Source organism: Camelus bactrianus, chromosome 27, assembly GCF_048773025.1.
Source record: "Camelus bactrianus isolate YW-2024 breed Bactrian camel chromosome 27, ASM4877302v1, whole genome shotgun sequence".
NCBI classification, from domain to species: Eukaryota; Metazoa; Chordata; class Mammalia; order Artiodactyla; family Camelidae; genus Camelus; species Camelus bactrianus.
In genome coordinates this window covers 34068934-34092282 of record NC_133565.1, presented here as the reverse complement: position 1 = coordinate 34092282, position 23349 = coordinate 34068934, and the positions used below count along the sequence as shown (strand labels likewise).

The following is a 23349-nucleotide window of genomic DNA, read 5'->3' as shown; positions in this document are numbered from 1 at the left end:
AGTTCGTAGGTTGCTTTCTACATGGACATGGTCCACATCACTGCTTGTAGTTGCGGAAGTCTCTCTGGAATCTGGCACAGGTAGACACAGGGATCATGGATCGTCTATGAACGTAAACTCGTGAATGAGTGGTAGAGCTGGGAACAAAGAAGTCCAATTCTCTTGAGTCACGGCTGAATCATTCCACTTGCCATGGTTAACTTTTCTTTCTCTTAGAGTTTTCGTATCGGCAAATGAAGGATCGTGCAACCATGCTATTTTTAATTTGCTATTTCGTCTGTGAATAATTCATTCAAAATAACATCTCAGTATCCTCGAGCTTATTTTAGGGTCCCAAGTGTTGATGACGACATCAGCCTGTTTACCACAGCAGCCCTGCACACGGCAACCCTCAGGAAAACGTCTTCCTTCCCTGCGCCATCACACACTTCTGGTGGATTCCTTCTGCACTGTATCACATCACATTATATTACAAGATTTTCTTTTTGCCATTCACTTTACAACCCAATTATTAAAGGAATTCTCTGATTTTTTTCCCCTCAATGTGTGTTTCACTGTGATTAAAAGAGCTAAAGTGAACATTTTGAAGGCATCTGTCGAGTCGGCTGAAATGGTAGAAGTTTTTTGTCCTCACGTCATTTTTGTCTTCAGAGCACCCCATCTAGGACTGAGAAGGATCGCATGCCATCGGTAACATTATACTTCTTGTTTGTCTTGCTGAGACTGACAACATAGCCTCCAAACAACCGTAATCATTTCTACAAGGCATTTGTGACATTAACACTCGGTCCATTATGAACTAAACCAAACCTCTCAAATCATTTCCTACGGGTCTGAAAGCTGCTGTCAGGTGATAAAATCTCTCAATTGTTACTGACTTGGGCTAGGTTTGCATTCGGCCTACAAACTTCCGTCTCGTGTTTCTGTTTGTGTTTGAATCAGGACAAAGGTCCGTTTGGACTCTTAAAACTCATTCTATATTTCTTTTAATCAATATGGGTCAAGAGCAGTCTCAGAAATTCCCAGCTGTCCAGACGTCCAGCCAAGTCAGAAGTAAATGTCATGTCTTCTGAAGGTTGCATTTTCTCAAGGAAGCACTATTCAGGCATTTCTGTTGCCTCAATCAGTCTGACTTAGTGATTCAGTCAGTGAGCTAGAGCTCCTGGCACTCAGCGCAGTAATTTGATTTCTAAGCTGCTAGTAAGGGACTAAAAGCCATCCAAAGCGATAACTCCATGTCCGGCAAGCAGACGTACAGATCTTGACATTCTTGGTGGTGTACCTGTCGGGGAAACGCGGTGGGCTTTGATTCTGTTTTCATCTAGGATCAGCAGTCCTCAGAGGCACACGCCTGGAGAGTCTGTCTTTGACCATCAATCCCCTAAGAATGTTGGGAGGTGACAGGACGTATGTTCCTTTCGGAAAGTCGGTTCCCTAAAGTCATTCTTTTTCTTCTCTAACTACCTTTCACTGGCAAAAAGTACACACTGACAGCCCTGAAGACAGCACTGCAGGGCCTGTTTTAGAAAGGGAATGTGCTGTTCTCAAAGGCTATCAGTCTGGTCTTTTTACTCTTCATTTCATCCAGAGGCCATGGAACTAACTGTCTGCTGCTCAGATATCTGCACTGGAAAAGTGGTCATGTTGTGACCAGACCACCGATGACCACTCAGTCTACTGGGAGAAGTGGTGGCATAAGAGATGAGGAAAATGGGGCCAAGATAACCTAAACCAGGGTATTGTATTCTTCCCACTCTTGGTTCCCTGATGAGCTAATCTGACCAATATAACATCAAAAGTTATTTATCACCCCGAGAAATTAGAAAGCTACCTCATTTGCATTCCTGCTTCAAGAGTAAATTTCAACTGGTTTTAAAGATATATATTATACTAGCTAGGAATCTTTTGATTGCAAGTGACCAAAAACCAGATTAGCCTGAGCAAAAAGGAGAATTTTTTGGGCCAAGATTGAGGCATTTCACAAAACCCAGAGTATGGCTGAACAACTCTGGGTGCAGAGATGTACCTCAGAAACACCAGAAGCTGAGGACTTGGATGACGTTCAAATTCTGTATGTCATCTTCATTCTCTCTGGCTGGATACCAGTTTTCTCCACATGCTGAAAAACTAGGCCTTGGACAGTTTATGGTTTTAGAATTTTAGACCTTAAACCACCAGAAAGAAGCTGGATTCATTCTTTCAGGAGTCAAGTCTCTTACGGGCTCCATTTAGGTCAGGTACAAATACATGAACAAATCCACTATGGTCAGGGGATTAGGGTGCCATGATTGGCCAGTCTCAGGTCAGGAGTCCATACCAAGGCCAGTCAGTGTGGCCAGGAAGCGGGGTCACCCTGAACTAACATGGCAGCACCAATGGTAATCAGGTGCTTGAAAGAGAAGGAGACAGTGGCAGGCACTCCCACAGGTGTCCACTGCACAGAGCTAAAACAGAAAGGAAAACGATTTTTTTAAAAAAGGAAAGCAAAGATATATTAGGCACAAATAAACATAAAGAAAGTAAAATTCAAAGGCAAAACCATTCAGCAAAGAGAATACTTTTATTTTGATAAGAGGTGTATTTCAAAATAAAAACATAACAGTAATAAATCCTAAAATATCGAGTCACATGTTATCAAGAACACAGAGTAAAACTTGCTAGAAAGAAAAGGGAAAATGAGTTGTATACTCATTTTTAATGGAATCTCTTTAAGAGATTCCATTAAAAAGCTATTTGAATTGATAAAAAGAGTTCAATAAAATGGTGGGATTAGACAAATACACAAAAATCAATATCTAGCCTGTGTAACAGCAATAATGTATTAAAAATGTGATGAAAAGGGGAAATACCATTCCTAAAGTCATCAAAAATGCAAAAAGGTGGAGAGCAGACTGAGATGCATATTTGATCTAATTAGTATAAGATTTCTTTAGAAGAATAAATCATAAAGAATAACAAAGAGGCTGTATGTTAAAGGCAAGCACGATGAGGGAGAATTAGCCCTGCCAGATGCTAGAATGCCTTACACTTGAATAATTAAAACAGTGTTGTATTAACGCAAAATGGATCAATGAACAAGATAAATAAGCTTGAAAGAGCTCCTGAAGTACATAAAACGTTAATACCGTACATGATAAACGTAACCGCACAAACCAATGTATAAGGAAAACATCGTCCAGCGAAAAGGGCTGGGACAACTGGTGGCGATGGAAGGAGAAGGCGGCACACCAGCAACAGCAAGAGGCAAGAATCTGGAAAAGTTATTTGCAGCAAATACCATCGAAGCTGATGTCGTGCTCTTTAAAAGCAAATTCAAATCAGTAAGAAATTCAAATAAGGAAAGGTTACAAAATAGTGTAGAAACGCAGTGGCCCCACCGTAAAGGTGGGGCTACAGATTGCTCTAACCCCTTGGAATGTAATTAAGAATATGAAAAAATTTACACTTCTTGACGCAGTAGATCTTTCACAGGTAAATTATCATGACAAAACAACTTGAAAAAGTTGGAAGTCCTGTGAACTGATCTACTCACCACAGCATTTTTGGTGTTAACTCTGCCGTATGAAATAGCAGCCCTGCCATCATCCAGCCACCGCTCCCGGTTTTATTTTCATGGCATTTCTTATCACCTGACACTTGCTGATTGCCAGTCTTCCCCCAGGAGAATGTAAGTCCCATGAGAATTTGCCCGCTTTCTTCACTACTGTATTTTCAGGCCCCAGAACCCTTGCCAGCACCCTTGCCAGTAGTAGGAAGTTGATAAATATTTGTGAAATGAATGAACAACTCCAAACATCCAATAATAAGAAATGGTTTAGATAATTATGATCTATCTATTCAATATAATATTGTGAAGCAATTACATACATGTTTAAGAATAAGAACTTATAACATGGGGAAGCATTTATGATGATATAAAAAGTTTAAGAAAGCAGTAATGTGTATATATATATTACACATTTCCCTATGCTAGTTTCTTGCAAAGTTAGACACTTGTTTAAGAAAATACACATAGGAAAGATTATAAAGTTTCTTTTTCTCCATATATTATGATTTCAAATATAGAAAAAGAAACTTTGTGGAGAGAAATAAACATGGAAGGAGGCACAGCTAAACCTTCAGAATCGTGTTGAGGAGGGAAGACAGTTGATTTTTCCTCTCCTATTTACTTTGGACATTTTCCAGCTGTTCTGGAAGACACCTTTCTTTAATACTGGAAAATCTGATAAAGGCAACATCAAAAGGGATGGTTTTTAAAAATCACCAATGATAAGAGGGTGTGATTTCAAATTAAAATAATGACAAGCAGGAAAAAGGAGAAAGAGCAAAAGTGCTAAAAATAGGGAATTATAAATTAATGTTTTGATTTATTTTAGTATAATTCGGTAAGTTTGGACTTCAGAATATGAAAACCTATAAAACTGATTACGCTTTGAGTCACTGCTTACTTCTGTTATCTAATGACAACACCACCCTCACGTTCCTCCTGGGAGGAACTCTGAAGCCACTGGGTGGCCGCTCAAGGGCACAGACCCCTGGGGCCCACCCCTGGGAGCTGCTGATTCAAGGGGCCTGGGGTGAGGTCTGGGACTCCGCATGTGTTTGACCACAGGGAAACCTGGCTGGCTCCGTGCTGGGAACCCCTGGGCCAAGCCACGGGGAAGCTTTTCCTCCTGGAGCAGAGCCTCGAACTTCCGGGGTGGAGGGCTCCTTTCACCTCCGCCCCCGGGTCACTGCAGCCCCTGCAGTGCTGCCTCAGCTGCTGTCATTCTTGGCTGCCCCACCTGCGGGCGTGTGTGAGGAATCCAGAACCTTCAGGGGGAAAGTCAACAGAGGGGCCCTCCTCCGGCCCTTCGGGCCTCCACCCACCGACCTGACCCCCAAGACTGCGTCAGGCGGGGCTGGGCTCCTCACAGTCCGCAGTCCTCAACACGATAGCGTGGCTTAGTGTCACCGCTGAGTCACAAACCCTCATTCTAATGGTCCTCGTCCTGCAGGCTCAGCTCAGTGTGTTCTGTGCTTCTCCACATGGATGCAAACTCTCAGTGCTGACCCTCCTTCCCAACCGTTTCCTCTGTTCCCTCGGAAGCCCTGCCAGACAGTAACCCGGTGCCTCCATTTCCCCAGTCTCCGCACAGGCACTCCCTCAGTCTCCTGCCTTATTTGAAAGCTGGCTCTCTCCTGAGGCCACTCCTGCGGACCTCATTTGTTCCGATTTCCAGTGACCGGAGGTAGTGTTAATATTCACCTCGGCTCCCACTGTCATTTCTCAACCTTTTGGGGCAAAAACAAAAAATCCCAAGCGAAATAAGAATTCTCTTCGATTTGGAGAATCATGGCATCCTGGCATCCAGTTCACTGTCTTTTCTTTTTTTTTTTTTTTTTCCCCTGTCATCTAATGACTGACGTCTGTCCTTTTACTCCTTCACCTACTCCTAGAAACTCGGGTTCAGTGCAACCATCTACCATCTCTCCTCTTACCTGATGGAGAGAAAAAACCTCACAAATGTATCATTACTAATTTCAGCTGGGCCCATACTTAGTTCCTTTTCTTGAACCCCCCTGGGACTCTTTCAAACACCTACCACTCTCCTTAAACACCCCACCACACCCCTCCTCTCCCTGGGGCAGATGGCCTTGCTGCCCACTTCATGGAGAAAATCAAGACGCTCAAGGACCAATTTTGTATCCTCCTTCAGCCCAATTTGCGTTTGTCCATCTTTGCCTCCTTCTTTTCTGGCTTTTCCTATCCAAGCCCAAATCCTTTGACCTATATCTGAATTTCCTTTCATAATTAAAAAAATCTTTATATCAACACCAAATATTTATTCCTTAGACAAATATTTACTAAGCATCAGGTTGCAGGCTGGGCAGTCGAGATACAGTGACAAGTGGAACCCAGTTATAATAAATGCCTTTTGAATTGTCTGGCACCTCTTTTCTTTCTTTTCTTTTTTTCCTCGATACACAGATGGAGCATCAGATTTTATTTTATCTTTTAACATTCTTTTATTGGGTTGCAGTCATTTTACAGCGTTGCGGCACCTCTTTCCCACGAATTGCACATTCCTCCTTTACTTATGTGGTTACAGCGGGAACTGCCATATTCTCCCTGAATGGTTTGGAGTGGGCATCTCAACCAAGACTGCCAACCAGTCCTTTCACTGGGAAATTTGTAGCTGGGGCTGACAGAATCACACTGCAGCAGAGTAACTTGAAAGCTGTTGGCCGCGGCCCTCTCCTGCGACGTGGAGAGAGACACATAGAGAGCTATTTAGCAGCAAGAGTGAAGCTGAGGCAGATTCAGAGAGATGTGCAGAGACAAGACACCTTCCAAAAGGGGACTTTCTGGGTTCTTTAAGGTGCTCCAGGCTCCAGTTCCATTCCTGAGGTTTGGCTGCATCCTTGTACTGAGAGTCCAGGGTTCTTCCAATAAAATTTCTTTCTGCTTAAGATAGTGTTTTGCTTTGGGTATTTGTTACTTGCAACCAGAAAGCAAGATCCTATCATTCTGACTGGAAAGGTGGACTACCTTGTCTGTGACTGCTGTCTGTTGGGACCCAACCATGTGTCCTCTGAGGATAGATTTTAGGGGGCTGGGTAGCAAATATCAGAATGCTGCCTCTAATTTTCAGTCTTCATTAAGGTGTCAGAAGACTGGAACATGCTCAAATTCAGCTGCAAGCTGCCTGGAAACCACAAGGCAGGGGTGTATCCCTGTTCTGTGAAGCCCTCTTTGCCCATTGCCAGCTCCCTGAGACTGCTGAGGTCGGATAATCATGGGCTTCACTGAATTACAGCTGCCAAGTTATCTACCACGCCGCTTCTACAGCCATCAATTATCCCCTTTCTCTCTTGAATCTTCGACACTTCCCTCTGTATTTGCTCCTTAAAGCAGCATTTAAGTCCATTCCCCTCTCAACAAAATCCATTCTAGACTTCTCAACTCTCTCTTCCTATTTCTCCTTCCTTGAAGAAGTTGTTCATCCTCAGTGACAAACTATAGCAATCAGGTGGCCTTACTCTGCCGTGACGGCACTTACTAAGGCTGTCCACGACACCTCACAACTAAATTCAGCGGGTGTTTTTCAGGTCTCCCCTTGCTTGGCCTCTCGGGAGCACGTGACACTATTGATCACCCACATCCGTGAACCGCTTTCTTCCCTTGGCTTCTGGGATATCGTATGCCTCTGGCTTTCTTTTTACGTGTCGGCTTCTTTCTTTGCAAGTTCCTCGTTCTGTTCTATACTTGAAACATACTGGTGTTCCTTGGGCTTGGTCCTAGTCCTCAATCTTTTTTTGTTTGTTTGTTTGTTCTCAGCTTTTCTGGGACAACCTCAACCACTTTCTCGCATTACTGTAAATACCTGAATATAAGACCAACACGCACCCTCTACCAGAACACAATAATCTCTTAGAAAAGAGGGAGTCGCCTTATATTCTGACCCCTAAAAAGTCCTTCATATCACTGGATGTTCTCTCAGTTATTTTGCACAAGAAAATGCTCTTCGGGGGGATACACATTAGCACAAAATGATCTCATTCCAGGTCCATATAGAAGCCACCTGACAGAATTGGTAAGAAAGGAAACAAGGAAATTTAATACAGATTTAGAAATAGCTTCTAGAGAAATACCTTCACATTTGCAAATATTGGATGTTCTTGTAAACAAGCCTTTGAAAGTCACTATAAAAATGGTACGATAGTGAATTCAATTACAGGATAAATGATGTAGTGTGATTTGATACAGAGGCTCAGCATAAAATGCCCAGTGACAACATCAAATAAAGGGGCAAAACCTTAGGTGAAGTGAGCATGAGTGTCCTTAACAACTGTGTCAGAGATTCAAAATGTGACCCTGGTGATCAATAAAACACTGTGACGTGTTTCAATAACATTATTTTTTAAACTATATTTTATGTAATACGTAAAGAAAGTATAATTAAATTAATACATTGAACACTATAAGTAGATCCTTGATTATTCCATCTATATTGCTTAAAACTTTATACATTCAAGTTGATCACCAAGTTTTATTGGGTGGACGGATTTTTAATTGCAAAATGGGGGCTCACCCTATATTCAGAAGCACCTTATATTCAGGCATATACGGTATAAACTGATGCCTCACCTCTCTCTGGCCCAGTTCTCCCCGATAAACTCCAGACCCAAATAACAAACAGTTTACTGATACTTCTACTCAAATGTCACATAGGCACTTGTCCAAAGGTAAACTCACATGGCCTCCCATCTGCTCCTCTTCCTTGCTCCTTCCCAGTGAATGTCACCACCTTCATTCAGTGGCCCAAGTGGAAATCTGAATCACACACATCTCCTCTCTCCCACATACCTCTGTAGTTTCTACCTATCTCCTAAATCTCTCTTATCTATTCACTTCTCTTAATTCCCTCTGCTTTACTCCAGGCCACCAGGGTTTCCTCCCCAGACTACCGCTAACAAAAACCTAAACTGGTTTTCTTGGTGGTGTCTCATTTTAACCTACACATCCATGAAGCAGCCTTGAGCAATCCTTCTTAAATGCAAATCTGATGTCAGTTCCCACTGCAGGGTGGCCAAGTCCTACCCGTCTTTTCCTTCCACGTTTGTCTCAGCTTAGAGACCCACGCTTCTTTAATTCCCATCCCTCCCCGCCTTTGCTCCCCCACCCCCACACACAGTTCCGTCAGATTAGATGCTCTGACGATGTTTTCCCACACTCCTTATCTTTCCTTACCATAACACTCTTCACACTTCTTTGTTATAATTGTTTATCTTTCCTGCTAGGCTGGGAACCTTGTCTATCTGGCTCACCAGTTCATTCCCCTAACACGGGGCAGGATCTGAGACATAGTAAGTGCATTATAAATGTGAAATGAATGAACCGGTACCTTGTTATCCCAGCACCTAGAATATCTGGCAAAGTAACAGGTCCTCAATACTATTTGTTGAATTAATAGATTGTTGTTGAACTAAAGATATGTGATTAACTAAAGCAAGGTATAACAAGCAAAATTAATATTGTGAAGGCTTTGTCCTTAAGGAGCACATATCCTTCTTAATTAGGCTTAATCAGAGATGGCTCCCTAGAACAGGTGGCTTTTGGAAGCGAAAGGGAGAAATAAAAAGTCTTACCTAGTGGAATGTAAAGGGCAAATGTAAATATGTCAACATCTGTGCAGAAGAAAATCACAGTCTGAAGACATGGGTAACTCCTACTGAAAAATTGCTGGGACCAGGGAGTGTTCTATACTGGGATCCACTTGTCAGAGAGTTAGCTTTTTCTCTACTTTGGACACTGGGATTCAGCCAGAGATCAGCTGCAGAACCTAATTACTGCCAGCAATTAAACACTGAACTAGATTGCCTCTCTAAAGTTGAAAAATAATCCTTTCACCATTGAGAATAAGATTCTTACTAAGTTTTACATTCATTGGCTTTATTAATTTTGCATTTAATTTTTATATCAAAGTACACTTAGAATAAATTTCACAAGAGTATTTGGTCTAGTTATTTTTGGCCTGCACTTTGATAACTTATACTAACAAACAATGGCCAGTCTGTTTTCTTTGCTCTAAAAGTTCCTTTGTGCACTATGCCTTGAACATGGGCCTCACGTTCTAACTTTACTCAGATGGTAAATTCATGAATGTCTTAACATTGCTTCATGCTGATTAATAATTTAGACTCCATAAAAATATGATTAGTCGTATAAATGTTGACTGAGGTATTAATTGAAAATTTTGTTCAGAGAATGAAAATGATAAATAAGATGCCTAAGAAAATCTTTTCTCAGAGATGCCTTACAAAAGAAGAAATTAATTAGTCTAAATGATGACTTTTAAGGGGAATGTTTCCACTGTCAGTTAAACTGAAAGAAGGTGGAGGATCTGAATTCAAGTGCCTGTCTGGTCTACTCCAGCCTTGCTCTTGAACTGGTAGAAAATTTGTAACTTTTAATCTGGGTCCCAACTGTGAGTGGTTTATTAGAGTGGGTTTTATTAAAATTGTGATTTGATCACAAGCCAGAAATATATGACTTAGTCACTCTATTTTACAGAAAGTGCTTTAAACTTCTGATTTAACCCTAACATACACAGTGGGCTGATAAATTAACCTAGACAGTTCACAGAGGCCATACATGAAAATCAATCTGATTACTTTATTAGCCATAACGCACATATTTTTCAAACTTGGAGATAAACGTAAGCTTCCTTTTAGAAGTTATATTATGCATTTTATAGTTATGATATAATGAAAAATTTCCAGACTTAGAAAAGGTATCTGAATATTAACATTTGCCAGGCAATTTATAGTTTCCAAAAGAGCTTTTCTCATTAATTATCTCAGAAAACTGAATAATGATGTGATTATTAAAGGTTAATTAAGCAAATACTTGCAAAGTAATTGGGAGGTAATCTATTTCTAATTTAACAGGTCAATCAGGGGTATTTAGGAAATATTTTTGCTACTTAACAACTCTAACCAAAACAAAAAGATGTTTAAATTGTTTCCCTAGTGGAAAACAATAAGCCTGTGTTCGCTTTTTTAAGAGCCAATTGTTTCCAAGGGTTCCTGATTCCAACGTTTGGATGATCTGAGAGGTTTTATGAGGATTCTGAGCTCTTCCCTCCCAATGTTAACGCAAACCTTACACTGCTTTTTGTCATTTCAGAATAAAAAATATCTGAAGGAAGTAATTAGAAGGCGCAGAGGGATGTGGAAGTTAGAGAACTAGCCATCTACTTGTGGAAAGCAATACTTTTGGTTATTGAGTATACAGAACCAGTGAATAAAAATCCAACTCATACTAACAACCAAACATGACTCTCCAAGTGCATAACCATACAAAGAAATTTTCTTAAAATATTTTCCATGGGTGCAGTTTATACAAATGTCAGTATTCCCATCAGCAGTGTAACCACACAGTGCTTTTCCCTAACTTTGGTCAGCCTGGGTGCTGCCTCACGATGAGCAAGAGGTTTAAAGTCACATCTCTCCTGCTCCTGGTTTTCCAGCGAAAAGAGTGACTCCCAGGTACGAAGATGCGCGGGGGCCGGCAGAGCAGAGGTGAAAGGTCTCGGTTACAGCCCGAGCATCAGCCCGGGGCGTCGTGGGGCGCGGCTGGGCCCTCGCGCCGGCGGCAGGAGTGGACACGGGGCACCTTTGCCTGCGCCCTGCTCCCCTGGAGCCGGACTGCGGGCTGCGGGTGGGGGCGCGGGCCCCGCGGTCCGGGCGGGCCCGGCAATGTCCCGGGGAAGCTCGCGGCGAGGGCGGCCCGGCGGGGAAGCGGAGGTCAACGGCGGCGCGGCGGGCCCCCTCCCACGGGAGCCGCGCCAGGTCCCAGCCAGAGCCGGGCGGGATCGCTATTGTTTTTGGCGAGAACATAAATCCCCGCGCCGACCCTCTGCGCACCCAGGTTTCCTCCCGGAGGCCATTCGGTTTCCTCTGAGGCCCTATATAGAGGCCCTGGGCCCAGGCTGGAGAGAGGCGCGCGTTCGCTCCGGCCTCGCGGACAAGCCCGGGCTCGGAGCGCCTCTCGCCCTCAGGTCTCTGCAGCCGGCGGCGTCCGGGGAGGTGAGAGGGGAGAATTTCTCCCGGGTGCGAGGAGCAGGGGAGGCGGGAGCGCGCGGGGTCCAGGACGCGGAGGAGGAGGAGGAGGAGGATCCACTTCTCCGGGGTTTCCCTGACGCCAGCAGCAGCGCCCGGCGCGCGCGCCCCGCGCCCGTCCGCGGCTCCGGGCAGAAGGGGGAGGGGAGCGGGCGGCAGCCGGGATTGGAGCTGCGGCGGGCCGCGCGCGGAGCAAGGCGGTGCGGGCGAGGGAGGCGCGCGCCTGCGCGTGCGCGGGGGTGCGCGCCCCGGGTCCCCGCCCCCGACCCCCGCCGCCCGCGGTCTCCGCCCACCTCGCGCTGGTGTGTGGAGCCGGAGTCGGCGGCGGGTGGCGGCGCCTGGAACCTGGAGACCGACCCACCCCCCCCTCCCCGGAATGTACTGACTCCCCCCTCTCGGCTCTCCTCCCTCTCCGCCCCCCTGCAGGAGGGAGGCGCCCCCGAGTCTCCCCTCCCGCGAGAGGGGCCGCGCGGGCCGGGCCGGGCCGGGCTGGAGCAGCGGCGGCGGCGGCCGCGGGAGCCGAGCCTGCAGCGAGGGACCGGCTGAGGCGCGCGGGAGGGAAGCAGGCGAGGGCTCCGCGGCGCTGCCGCCGCCGCCGCCGCCGCCGCCGCTCGCGGGGAAGAGATGGCGGCGGAGCGGGGAGCCCGGCGAGTCCTCGGCACCTCCTCCTTCTGGCTCTGCTGCCTGCTGCTGCTCGCGCGCTGGGCGTCGGGCGCCGCGGCCGCCAGGAGCGGCTCCCCGCCGCAGTCCCCAGGTAAGCGGTGGCCGGGGCGCGGGCCGGGGCGGCGCGGGGTGGGGGCGGGGGCGCGGCACCGGCACCGGTGGCCGCGGTGTTTTTGTTTAGGATCCAGGAGGAAACGTGCAGGAACTTCTCTGCCTCGTCTCGGGTTGCGGAGGAGAAAGGGGGTCGCGCTGGGTGGAGAGTGAGGTGGGCCGGCGGGGGCGCCCCAGGGGAGGGGCGGCCGTGGGGGCGCGTCGGGGGTTCCGGGGTCTAGTTCTGCGCTTTGTACCCGGAGGCAGGTTCACCCCTCGCCTCCCTCCCCTCCCCCAGGCTCATCCCACTTGTAAGAGTGGGACATTCTTGTGCTCACACAAGCACCAGTAGAGGCCACTACACACCTCATTAAATAAACAATCGTACGGGCAATTCATTAATTTTCAGGAATGGAAGGGGGAGGGGGGCTTGAACTTCGCATTCCCTGGCCAGGGATTTCCCAGCTGAAGTCCCTGGGAAGGCTGGCTCATCTCGAAGGTATCCTTGTGCGAAATTGTAGCCCCGAGGCCGCGGGGAGAGAGGGTGTCAGAGGGACACAATTGTCCCCTCATAGCCAGTGGTGTTGACTTAACGATCAGGGCGCCTTGGAGAATGGCTCCAAGTGATTATATCTGTTAATGTTTCCGTTATGAAAATGCTGCTTCTTTCCTGGGGATTACAACTATATTTACAGCCCGTTAACTGCTCTTAACCTAGGGAATTGTCTAGGCATCGGATTTTAAGTACTTGTACTTTGTTTTCAAGTGGCAATATTTAAATATATTTAGCCACAAAAGCCATTTTCAGGTTTTTTATATGATAGATTATTGAAAACATTTGCATTCCTGGTTATTTAAGGGGACCAATTAACAAAACGCCAGACCTGCCCGTAGAGACCTTACAATGTAATTGAGGAGCAGAACCCACTCAGCAGTTGAAGGCAAATTAGCATATAATCTGTTTAAATTGTTTGACCAAGGTGGTGTGTCATAAAACTTGACAACTTTCACCTGCTTGTGTGAGAGCTGAAATTTTTGTATTTGGAAGTCGTCAGGCACAGTGGCAGCTTCCAGTCACCACTATTACTTGTTTTTCCTGGGTTTATATTTAAAATCACACTGCAGTATAACTTGGCTGATTAAAAACTTTCTTTTGATTTTCTTACAGAGTATATATAGCACATGGCTTTTGCCAAAATTAAAAGCTTTAAACCTGAACGTGCCACTGGGGATTATCAAAGCACCTATGTAAACAATAGTGTGCTGGTATCAAACTTGCATGTTCATCCTACCCAGAATACACATGTTGGTCCTTAAATGTAGGTAACTGATCCAGCCCTTTCTGTGCTTGTGGATGGGCAAGAAAAATGTAAGAAGTTCTCTCTTCTCCTAATTCTGTATGTGGAATTTTATATGTGGCTCATCATGTTGTGTGTGTGTTAGGTAGTTGGTAAGAGTTTCTGATAAAAATATTGTCAGTAATTTTGTAAGTAGAGTGTAGTAATTTTATCACTTAGGTTCATAAAAATAATCAGTCTCTTAGAAAGTGGTCTTAACATCTATTTCAACATTAATTCAGTTGATGGGCATTTACTTTTGCACTGATGAGAAGTGCAAGGCAGGGCTGAAATGTGGGCTCTGCCTTCATGGAGTTTGCAGTCTGGCATGTGGGTAGGAAAGATAGCCATTCAACTGCTAATTATATAGTAATTAAGTTCTGACAGACACTACCAAGGAGACGAGTCGGTTTTGAGAAATCATTTACTGCAGGTGCCTAACCTAACCTGGGTGACATGGTATCTCAGAAGTGAGATCTGAGTGGGAGTGGAGGTGAGGAGGCCCGCAGCTAACTAGTGGTATAGCTGGGTCTAGAACACAGGTCTCAATCTCTGCAGAGTGCTCTCCACAAACCATCCTGCCTCATTGCAGAAGGGAAAGGAGGGGTTGGTCAGTTCTTTCACAAGCTGCAGAGACGTCAAGGGATTTGAGCAGGGAGTAAATGGCAACTGGAACAAGCTGTCAGTAAATTAGGTGCCATTTGTCAGTGGCTTAAATTATTAATTTTTGTAGAGGGGTTAGACTCAGACACCTTTCTGTAAGGGATTACAGTGAGTAGGTGATAGGAAATGGAGATATTTGGTAGTAAAGGAGAAAGACGGTGTGGGACAGGGATAAATGGGGTGTTTTTCCAGCATAGGGAAGATGTGTAGACATGGGGAGGCGGAGGAAAAAGGCGAGGGAAGGACTAGTGATAGAAAATGGGCAGCAGAGGTGGAGGGTTGGAAATGATTAGGCACACAGGGTGGTGGTAGGAAGGAAAGGCAGATTACTGGGCAGATACGGAGGGACCTAGGGAAAGATGACAGGACAGAGCAGCCCATGCAACGCAGGTCTCTAATCAGAGGGAAGGGATTAAGGAATGGTGGTACCAGCTGGTGGTGGGAATTGGGATGCAAGGGTGTAGACAGTTAGGAAGACGATGTTGAGAGCTTATTTGAAATCAGTTTGAATTTGAAGTATACTAGATCAGCTATTTCCACACTTGGAACAGCAACTTTTTGTCCCAAGAGCAGAATTAGTGAAAAGTTTTAATTCAGTATTGATTGCTTCTGAGTTACATGAAATATGTAGAAATTGTTTTTTTAAACTTTTATTAGAATAATTGAATACCCCATTTAGTTGATCAGATGGCAGAAGAGTGTTTGATGAAATGTCCTAATGACGTTGAGCCTTGACCTAGACTTCAGAGGTGTACCATAGGGGTCATGTAGCTCTGCTTCTCATTGAAGCTAAAAATCCTCTTGTCAACATCCTGCATAGACAGATGACTGTTCGCCTGAATCATTTGCTTGATGATATGATTCATTACCTCACGAGGCAGTCCATTCCTGTTTTGAGTAACTTCTGTTAGTAAACTTTGCTCTAGTAAACATTTTCTCACCCTTCTTGAATTTTTTTTCTCTTGCCATTTTTGGCACCACCCTAGCTCCTGATTCATCTCTTACGTCTCTGATCAATTCTTCATTTGTTTTCAGGTTTTTCTTTCACCTCATTAAATATTAGTGTCTAAAGTTGGTCTCATTCTGTACACTTGTCTTCGGTTGCTCCTGTAAGCTAATGGTCCTCCTAGTCCACTCATCCTCACGTGGCAGTCTGTAGCTTCACTGAAGAGGCGCCTTATGTTACCCAAGACCGCAGGTAAACTCATCTTTGCCCTCATCCCCTCTCTCCAGACAGTAACAGACCACTTTCTGTCCCAGGGTTCTCATCATTGTTTGAACGATGGTGTGGACTTGTCTTCCTTTGTTACCTGCCTTGGACATCACTGTTCACCACTCAACCTGGTGGAGATCTAGAAGTCATCCTGGACACTCCCCTTTCCCTCTAGCCAATAATTCTGTTTAACTTTTACCTCCTAGCTATTTCTTGAATCATTATCACCCCACTTAGAGTGACAATAGCGGCTCTGTAATTAACCTCTTTATCTCCACTGTTAGCTTCTAGAAGTCTGTTCTCCTGCTGGAGTGAGCTGTCTTAGATATTCTTCTGAGCATGCCACTCTCCTACGTACAGCCTCTTAACAATTAGCGTTCCACAGCTTGAGCGTTCGAGTCTAAACTTCTCTGCGTGGGCATCATGAGGCTGTTGATGTTCTCTGCCACTATCCTGCACTCCCAGTTGAAAGCCTCGTCTCTTGGCACAGCTGAGATGTCCCTGGCGCTCCACCACGCCAGGTTACTGCGGAGTTTCAGGTCTCCACACCTTTGCACATGCTGTTCTTTCTTCCCGTTAATGCCACTTCCCACCCTGGTCACCTCTGAAACGCCTCCTCTCTGTCCAGTGAATTTTTTCTCCCCTGGCACCCTCCCTCAGAGTTTGTGTCTTCATTCTCTGTGTTCCCAGAGCTTTCTGAGTCTTTTTCATCTTGTGTTACTTTCTCGTCCCCTTTGCCAGTCAAACCTCTTGAGGATTTGGACTTTCCTTACCTGGGGTAGCATAAGCGTCTGTCACAGAGAGATCACCAGTACTTGTTTATCGAATGAATATTGAATTGCTTTTGGTTTTAACCCGCCCGACTCGGGTCTTACGGCACAATTCTGATTCCTTTATATGATGGTCGGTCATGTGTCTGGTGACAGCATTTGTGTGTCTGTTGCTCTCCTTTCTAAGTCAATCATCCTAATTCCTTCAGGCATTCTTCATGTTAATTTGTTTTGTGACCTTTTGTGAGTTTGGTCATCTTCTTCTGGGTATGCTGCAGTATTAGTATTTATTAGTTTTGTCATCTTTGGAACAACCAGTGATCGTACTAATTTGTCTGTAATTAGGGACTGATGCTCTGCGTTGCCTGCCTAACCAGATGAGGTATAAAAGAATTCACAGATTTCCAGGATGGATGTTCAGAGGAGATAAGTGTGACTGCTTTTAGTAAACCATATGAAAATTAATACATGATGTGGGATAGTGCAGAAAAGACCTACATGAAGGCAGAGGATTGGAATATGACTCGGTTCTACACATTCCCACAAATCCGGGGGCTCTAGGCAGGCAAGAATAAAACCTTGCTTACCTGAGTTGCCAAAAGAATGAAATGCAAAATTGCTTGTAAACTGTAAAGTTCAGTACCTGTATAGAATGGTTTTAACATTCTCTGTGAACTTAAAAATATACTACAATTCTCATAAATTTTTTGAAAGTGTAGGTTTTTTTCCTGTGATCATTGTTAGTTTCTTTGTGAGTTTTCTCTATGTTAATATAAAATATTGGAGTAACATTAATCTCACAATGTGGAAGCTCTGTTTATCTGTTTTAATAGTCTTTTCTCCCAAACCCTTCATTTTATTACTGAGTTTTTGTCTGGTTCCATGCTGTTGGTAGGCACTTTGGCTTCTAGGTAAAACTGCATCAACAACAGAACAGTCAGGGGAAATGACTGCAGGTGCAATCACATTGACCAGAGAGCTGGTGACGTGAGGAAAAGTCTTGTGTTTATGATTTTTAAAAATTGACTTTGTCATGGGACACAGGCCAGTGAAAGATGACATTAAAATATAACCTGGATTTTGGATTCATTTAGAGTTTTTTGACTAAAAATTTTGGAAATAGAGACAAAAACTTTAATTTACACCTGCTGGTGTAATTTTGATGTATTTCTTTCTAGCCGCTGTTATGTGGCACGCCATTTTTACACTGTAATCATGGTGTCTGTACAACTTTACATGCACATTATGCTGTTTTTCTTTGTTGCCACACTATCTTTAAATCAGTTTACTTTTAAAAATTTATTTGAAAATACTTAAGTACATGTTTGAAGTAAGAAATATATAGATGTACATAAAGTAAAACTTCCACCAACAAATCCTTTTTTAACCTGTAAATAACTGCTCTTAATGCTTTCCTTCTGCTCTCACGTGTGTGTGTATAGTTTTATTTTTTTTATACATAAGCAGGCTCATGCTGCCTGTTGTTTTTCATCTTGTTTTTCACTTAACACTGCACTGGAGATCCTTCCATGACAGTGCGTATAGATTTTCCTAAATGTATAATAAGAATAGTCCGGGGAATGCCTATAATATTAATAGCGGCCTCACTGAGCTGTAGGCACTGTACCAAGCTCCGTTACATGCATCTAATCCTTTATACCACCCTGTGGGGAAGATGGTCCTGTCTCCCCATTCTACAGGTGAGGTAACTGAGTCTCAAATGACTTACCTCACAGCTCTCCTGGCAAAACTGGCATTCTAATCCGGTTTCTGCAGGGCCGCAGCCTGTGCTCTTTACTGTGCTGCGTGCTGGTGCTGATGATTATGCTCCTTTTGTGGATGTTGATTTCAGTATTTTGCCCCCGTAAAGAATGCTGTAATGAACATCTTCCTGCATATAGTCTTTTCCCTTCATGTTTTGGATTTCCAGCATGGGATTGTTGGTGAAAAGATAATCTTTGTGTGTATGTGAGAGTCAGGGTTCCATTTACTGTAGAAGAGTAATGGTATCATTAAGAGTAATACCATTGACTAGTACTTTTACTGCTTTTTCAGGGTAGTTTCATCTTTAATTGTGAACTTAAGGCTGTTATTTTAAAATGCAGGTCCTATAGCTTCTCTGTTTCATCTGTTAACTGGAGGGATTAATTAATTATCTAATTAATAGGTAATCTCAAAGTTCCCTTCTACCTCCAGGTTTCTATAACTTATAAAACCTTTAAAATTGAGTAGTGGATTTATCTCATCTAAATGACCTCTGTTCATTTCTTGTGTTTGAACACTGATTGCTTCTGTTCTTTGATTCAGGAATTACCTTCTATCACTCTCTTAAAGCCCAAGTTACTGTACATCTTTTTTTTTCCTGCAGTGAAGTTGGATATGATTGAGAAAATCTTTTAAGTTGCTTGTAAATGATCGTGTATGATTTTACTTTATATGTGTAAAAATAGCTTAAAGGCTGACTTCAAGAAATAAAGCTTCAGTGTTAAGCAGTTGTGAGATGTTTTAAGTTGCAGTATTACTTAAAAGATTAGATGCTCCTAGGCTTGTAAAGGATGTAAAGTAAACTGACCAAGTTCCAGATCTGGCTGAAATAAGCAGATTTTGGTGTTCCTTTTGACTCCCTATGTACAGAAAGAGGAGAGCGAGAGAAGTAGTAGTTAATATATGTTTTCTTTTACTGAAGTCAGTACTTGAATTCTTGTTAAGGAGTTAGCAGTTGGGCAGTCTGAAATGCAGATTGTGTGTCTTTGCTTTTCCTATTAAAAACAGACATAACCTTTTAAAAAATTGTTTTATAGCAAGAATTTTAAAATTTAATTTTCCAGGGGAAAGGGTATATATAACTCAGTGGTAGAGTGTGTGCTTAGCATGCACGAGGTTGTGGGTTCAATCCCCAGTACCTCCATTAAAAAAAAAGTACTTAAAAAAAAAACTTAATTACCACCTGCCCCCCGAAAAAGCCCAAACCAAAAAATTTTTAATTTTCCAGTCATTTGGACTAAGATTTTAGTTTTTAACTTTGGCAAGTTGCTAACATGTTACCTCCGAGGGCTTATTATGCACAAAGTTGCGCACCATGGGGATACTGAGATGAGTTAGATGTGTTTTCTCTCCCTAGGAACCCTTGGCCTGCTAGCAGAGATGAGCCAGGCCCGTGGATAATGGGTAACTTGATTTGGACAGAGAAGGTGTCATAACTGCTGTAGGTGGAAAACAAATTCTGGAATCGTTGTGTTACTGTTGAGTAATAGTGCTGCTTTTCTCAGAATTTTGGTCATGTCATCCTTTAGTCCTAACTTAGTTTTACCAAGTCAGTAGACTAGAACTCTCAGAAGGAGTTATTTTTCATTTTCTCTAAGTGAAATGATTACTGGAATCTCTGAATGTATGAGAATGCTAATAATGGAGCCATCTAAGTGTGCAGCTACTTCCGTGTCTTCGGGAAATCCGGAGATGGATCCGTGCAGGTTTTCAGGATTTATTACTGGTCAGTAATAGCCAGTAAAACTGAGGAGTCCTGAGCAGAGTGAATTTTTAAAACGATACCACGTGGAAACTGAATACAGAATATTTGTTTTTCAGCTGCAGAGTGAGTAAAAAAAAAAAAATCACCAGGGTATATCTTTATATATAAGGTCTAGTTAAGGCGATGGCATTATTTACAAATCCAAGGGATAGAATAACAAATTACACATTATATTTGTAATTTTTTATTCATAGCATAACTTTTAACGTAGTAACTAATATTTGAGGACCTTTTTGGTTAATTCTTAGAAGCTTTTGAAGTTTGAGGTGGGGTTAGTAGTTGTTTTAAGTTTACATAGTGTTACATATCCAGGAGGGTGTGTGTGCGCTTCTTATTACGGCGATAATTCCTTTATTAATAGCAGCCCCCCCCCCCACGTAGAACTCAACCATCATGTGCCTTCATCTCCAGAATATAACTGGAGACTAGGGAATATGAGAAATAATTTTCCAAGTCTATGCATCATAGTGGATAAGTTTCTCAGGATCCTAAAGGTCCTTGTTTAGAGCTTATAGCCTTTAATTTACACGCAGTTCTAACAAACTGTATTGTCTGATTGCTAAGCCCATAGCTGATCAGAAGTGGTAGAAAGACTGTCTAGGAAACACCTGCCAACAACAGCAGTTAGTCCCCTTTATGAGGAAGAAGATTTAAAACAAACATAAGAACACAGGATCTTTCCTTAAACAGAAATCATTGTCTCAGCCAGGCTGAGGAAAGCTGCTTCCCCTCTCCAGCCACTGCTAGTGGGTACTGCCCGCCCTTGGCCCTTTCTTGGGCCCCTCCTACTCTAGATGGGAAGAAACATCTTCCCTCAGAAATCCCTGGAGTCTCATCTCACCTCAAATTAGTACGAGTCCAGGTTGACACCTGAGGTGGGAGAGAAGGAACTGTGACTAGGAAGGGACAAGAGGTGGCAGGGCGGGGTTCCTTGTCTGCTGGTCCCACCTTCCTAGCCATGGAATCTGCCTTTATTAGCAGCATCTCTAACCCTGATGCTAAGACATGTTTGTGAGTTTTAAGTCTGGGGTTAAAACTGTTGGTTTGACTTTGGAAAATTTAAAATATTTTAAAATTTCAAACAATATGTAAGATAAAAAAGTGAGAGAATACTTCTCAGATAGTCACTTTTAATAATAGCTATAGACTTTTTTATATATACAATTAAATATTTAAAACGTATAGTACATACAGGTGTAACAAAACTAAAAAGTAGGGCTGTGTTGTGCATACTGTTTTCCAGCTTGTTTTGGGACATCTTCCCACGTGAATGCATATAAATTTATTGCAGCTGTTTTGATAGCCATATGGTATTTTATAGATATATCATAATTTATTCTCTTTTGATGCTCCCAGATTTTTTTATTGCAGACATATGCAGTGAACCCACTTTTACAAATATCTTTGTGCACATGTTCAAATATACTATAGAGTAAGTTTGTAAATGTGGAATTGTAGGGTAAAAGAGCATGTGTGTTGAAATTTTCACTAGTTACTTCTGAATTGTTCTCCAAAAAGCAGATTTCTCCTATCAACAGCAAGTGAGAGAGTGCCTGTTTCCCCACATCTTTGCCAACATATTATTTTCAGACCTCAAGAGACTTTGCCAGTTTAATAGATGAAAAAACTATGTCTCCTTAAATTTTATATTTTAAAATTATTAATGGAGTTGAGCATCTTTCAGATTTTTATTAATGGTTTATAGTATGTCTGAGAATTGTCTGTGTCTTGTTCATATTCCTGTTTTCTTTCTTGAATCAGTGGTTCATCTATAATATAAATTAAACAATATAGTCAAGATAGGAACAATTTAGAACTATAACTGTCAAAACTCCGATGGGTACTTGTGGTTTTTCATGTGATGAGAAGCACACTGAGTAATCAAGGTGATCTGCTTACCTGACTTGTAACCACCGCTCATGTTCCCTGATATGGATCCATAAGCTTTCAAACTCTTCTATTTCGAAGGAAAAAAAAGTTAAGTATTTTACTCATTGATTTGAATGAAAAATAGGAATTGGAACAGGTACTACTACCCCCTACCTCTTTTAAGACAGGATGGGCAGCTTTAGCTTAGAGTAAGTTCAGTTAATCAAATGCTTGAATGCCAGCTTGGTTCAAGATACTGAGGTGGTTTCAAGTGAAAACTGGATTCAGGATGCAACAGGAAGCAAGTTTAAGGGACAGAAAGTGATTTCCATTTTTGAATACCTTGAGCCTGAGATGCCAGCAGAACATCTCTGTAAAGGTAACACAGAACTGGGGCTCCGATGAGAGGTCTGTCTAGACCTCTGGCTAGAAATGTAGATTCAGGAATTATCTGATGGAGGTGATAGTTCAAACCGTGACACTAGATCATATCACTGAGGGACGAAAAAGAAAACCTAGGGCAAAGACTTGAACATGCACCCATCTTTGGGTGTCCAAAGGAAGGAAACATTACTCTGTCTGCAGAAGTAGATAAGTACCTAGAATCAGAGCTATGTAAAATGGTCAAGTTCATTTTGCCTCTGGATATTTTATTCAGAAACATCTGTGTGAATAAATTGTGATAGTGCCAAAGTGATGTTTGTTCTTTTCCCATACCTCTGTGTGCATGGCGTGGCTCTGGGTTAGAGTGCTAGGCGGGGAGAGGGAAGGCTTACAAAGACAATTGTGAACAATTCTTGACTATAAATAACATATATAATAACCTGCCACTACTGAACTGAGGTAAACAATGAATGCTGATGTGCAGTTAATGTGCCCATGCTTAGAACAGAACCTGGCTTGTCTTAATCGCTCATTAAATGTAAACTGTTGTTATTTTTATTACTATAACCTGGATGAAGAGGCTAGCTAAAAATACGTGAAAATTGGATAACGCTTATGTAATTTGGTTTATATTATCTGATGACTGTGTGTAATTAGATTGTTAAACGAGTGAGCTTATGTGGAGAAGGATAAAGATTTGTTTAGTTTGGAGTATTTGGTTAATAAGTTTCTTCGAGGAAGTCGGGTTTGAGCTGATTTTGAAAGCATGAGTAGGCTTTTGAGATGGGCAGATTTTTCTGGCAAAGAGAATGAAAGGAAGAGCAGTATGAGTTGAGGCAGAATAAAGTCCAAAGCAACAAAAATGTTCTTGATCAGTAAACTGTTTCTTGAAAGGCTCACTTTCGCTATTCTGAAATTTATCATTTGTTATGAAATGGAAAGCTGATTATTAGATGATGAAATCATAGGCCAGATAGTCTTTTAAAGGTTGTGATACTAGAAAAGAAGCTGGAGATAGTGCTTGTTCCAACTTTTAATGCCCGAAAATTAACCTTGCTACATACTTGCTTCTTAAGACTTCATTTATTTTCTGTTAGACATTGTGGATATCTTTTATGAAACATTGATTTTGCTCTAAGCTGCAGAAATAAGCTTCAGGATAATGTGTATTGGGAAGTTCTGAGGAATTAATTTTTATGAAGAAATCCTTATTTTTTAAAAATT

At 42.8% G+C, this 23349-nt stretch overlaps 1 protein-coding gene across 7 annotated transcripts in view; it reads left to right on the top strand.

Moving 5' to 3' along the window:
- The first annotated feature begins 12012 nt into the window (after positions 1–12012).
- Positions 12013–23349, top strand: part of NEO1 (neogenin 1) — a 159191-nt gene continuing 147854 nt past the window's right edge. For 2 of the 7 annotated variants that reach the window (XM_074354196.1, XM_074354194.1), the window contains exon 1: positions 12019–12361. In XM_074354196.1, the coding sequence (XP_074210297.1) occupies positions 12232–12361 (130 nt within the window). In that variant the 5' untranslated portion in view covers positions 12019–12231. Of the gene's footprint in view, positions 12362–23349 lie in introns of all 7 variants that reach the window. The other 5 variants (XM_074354201.1, XM_074354195.1, XM_074354200.1 and 2 more) reach the window with 4 other exon arrangements.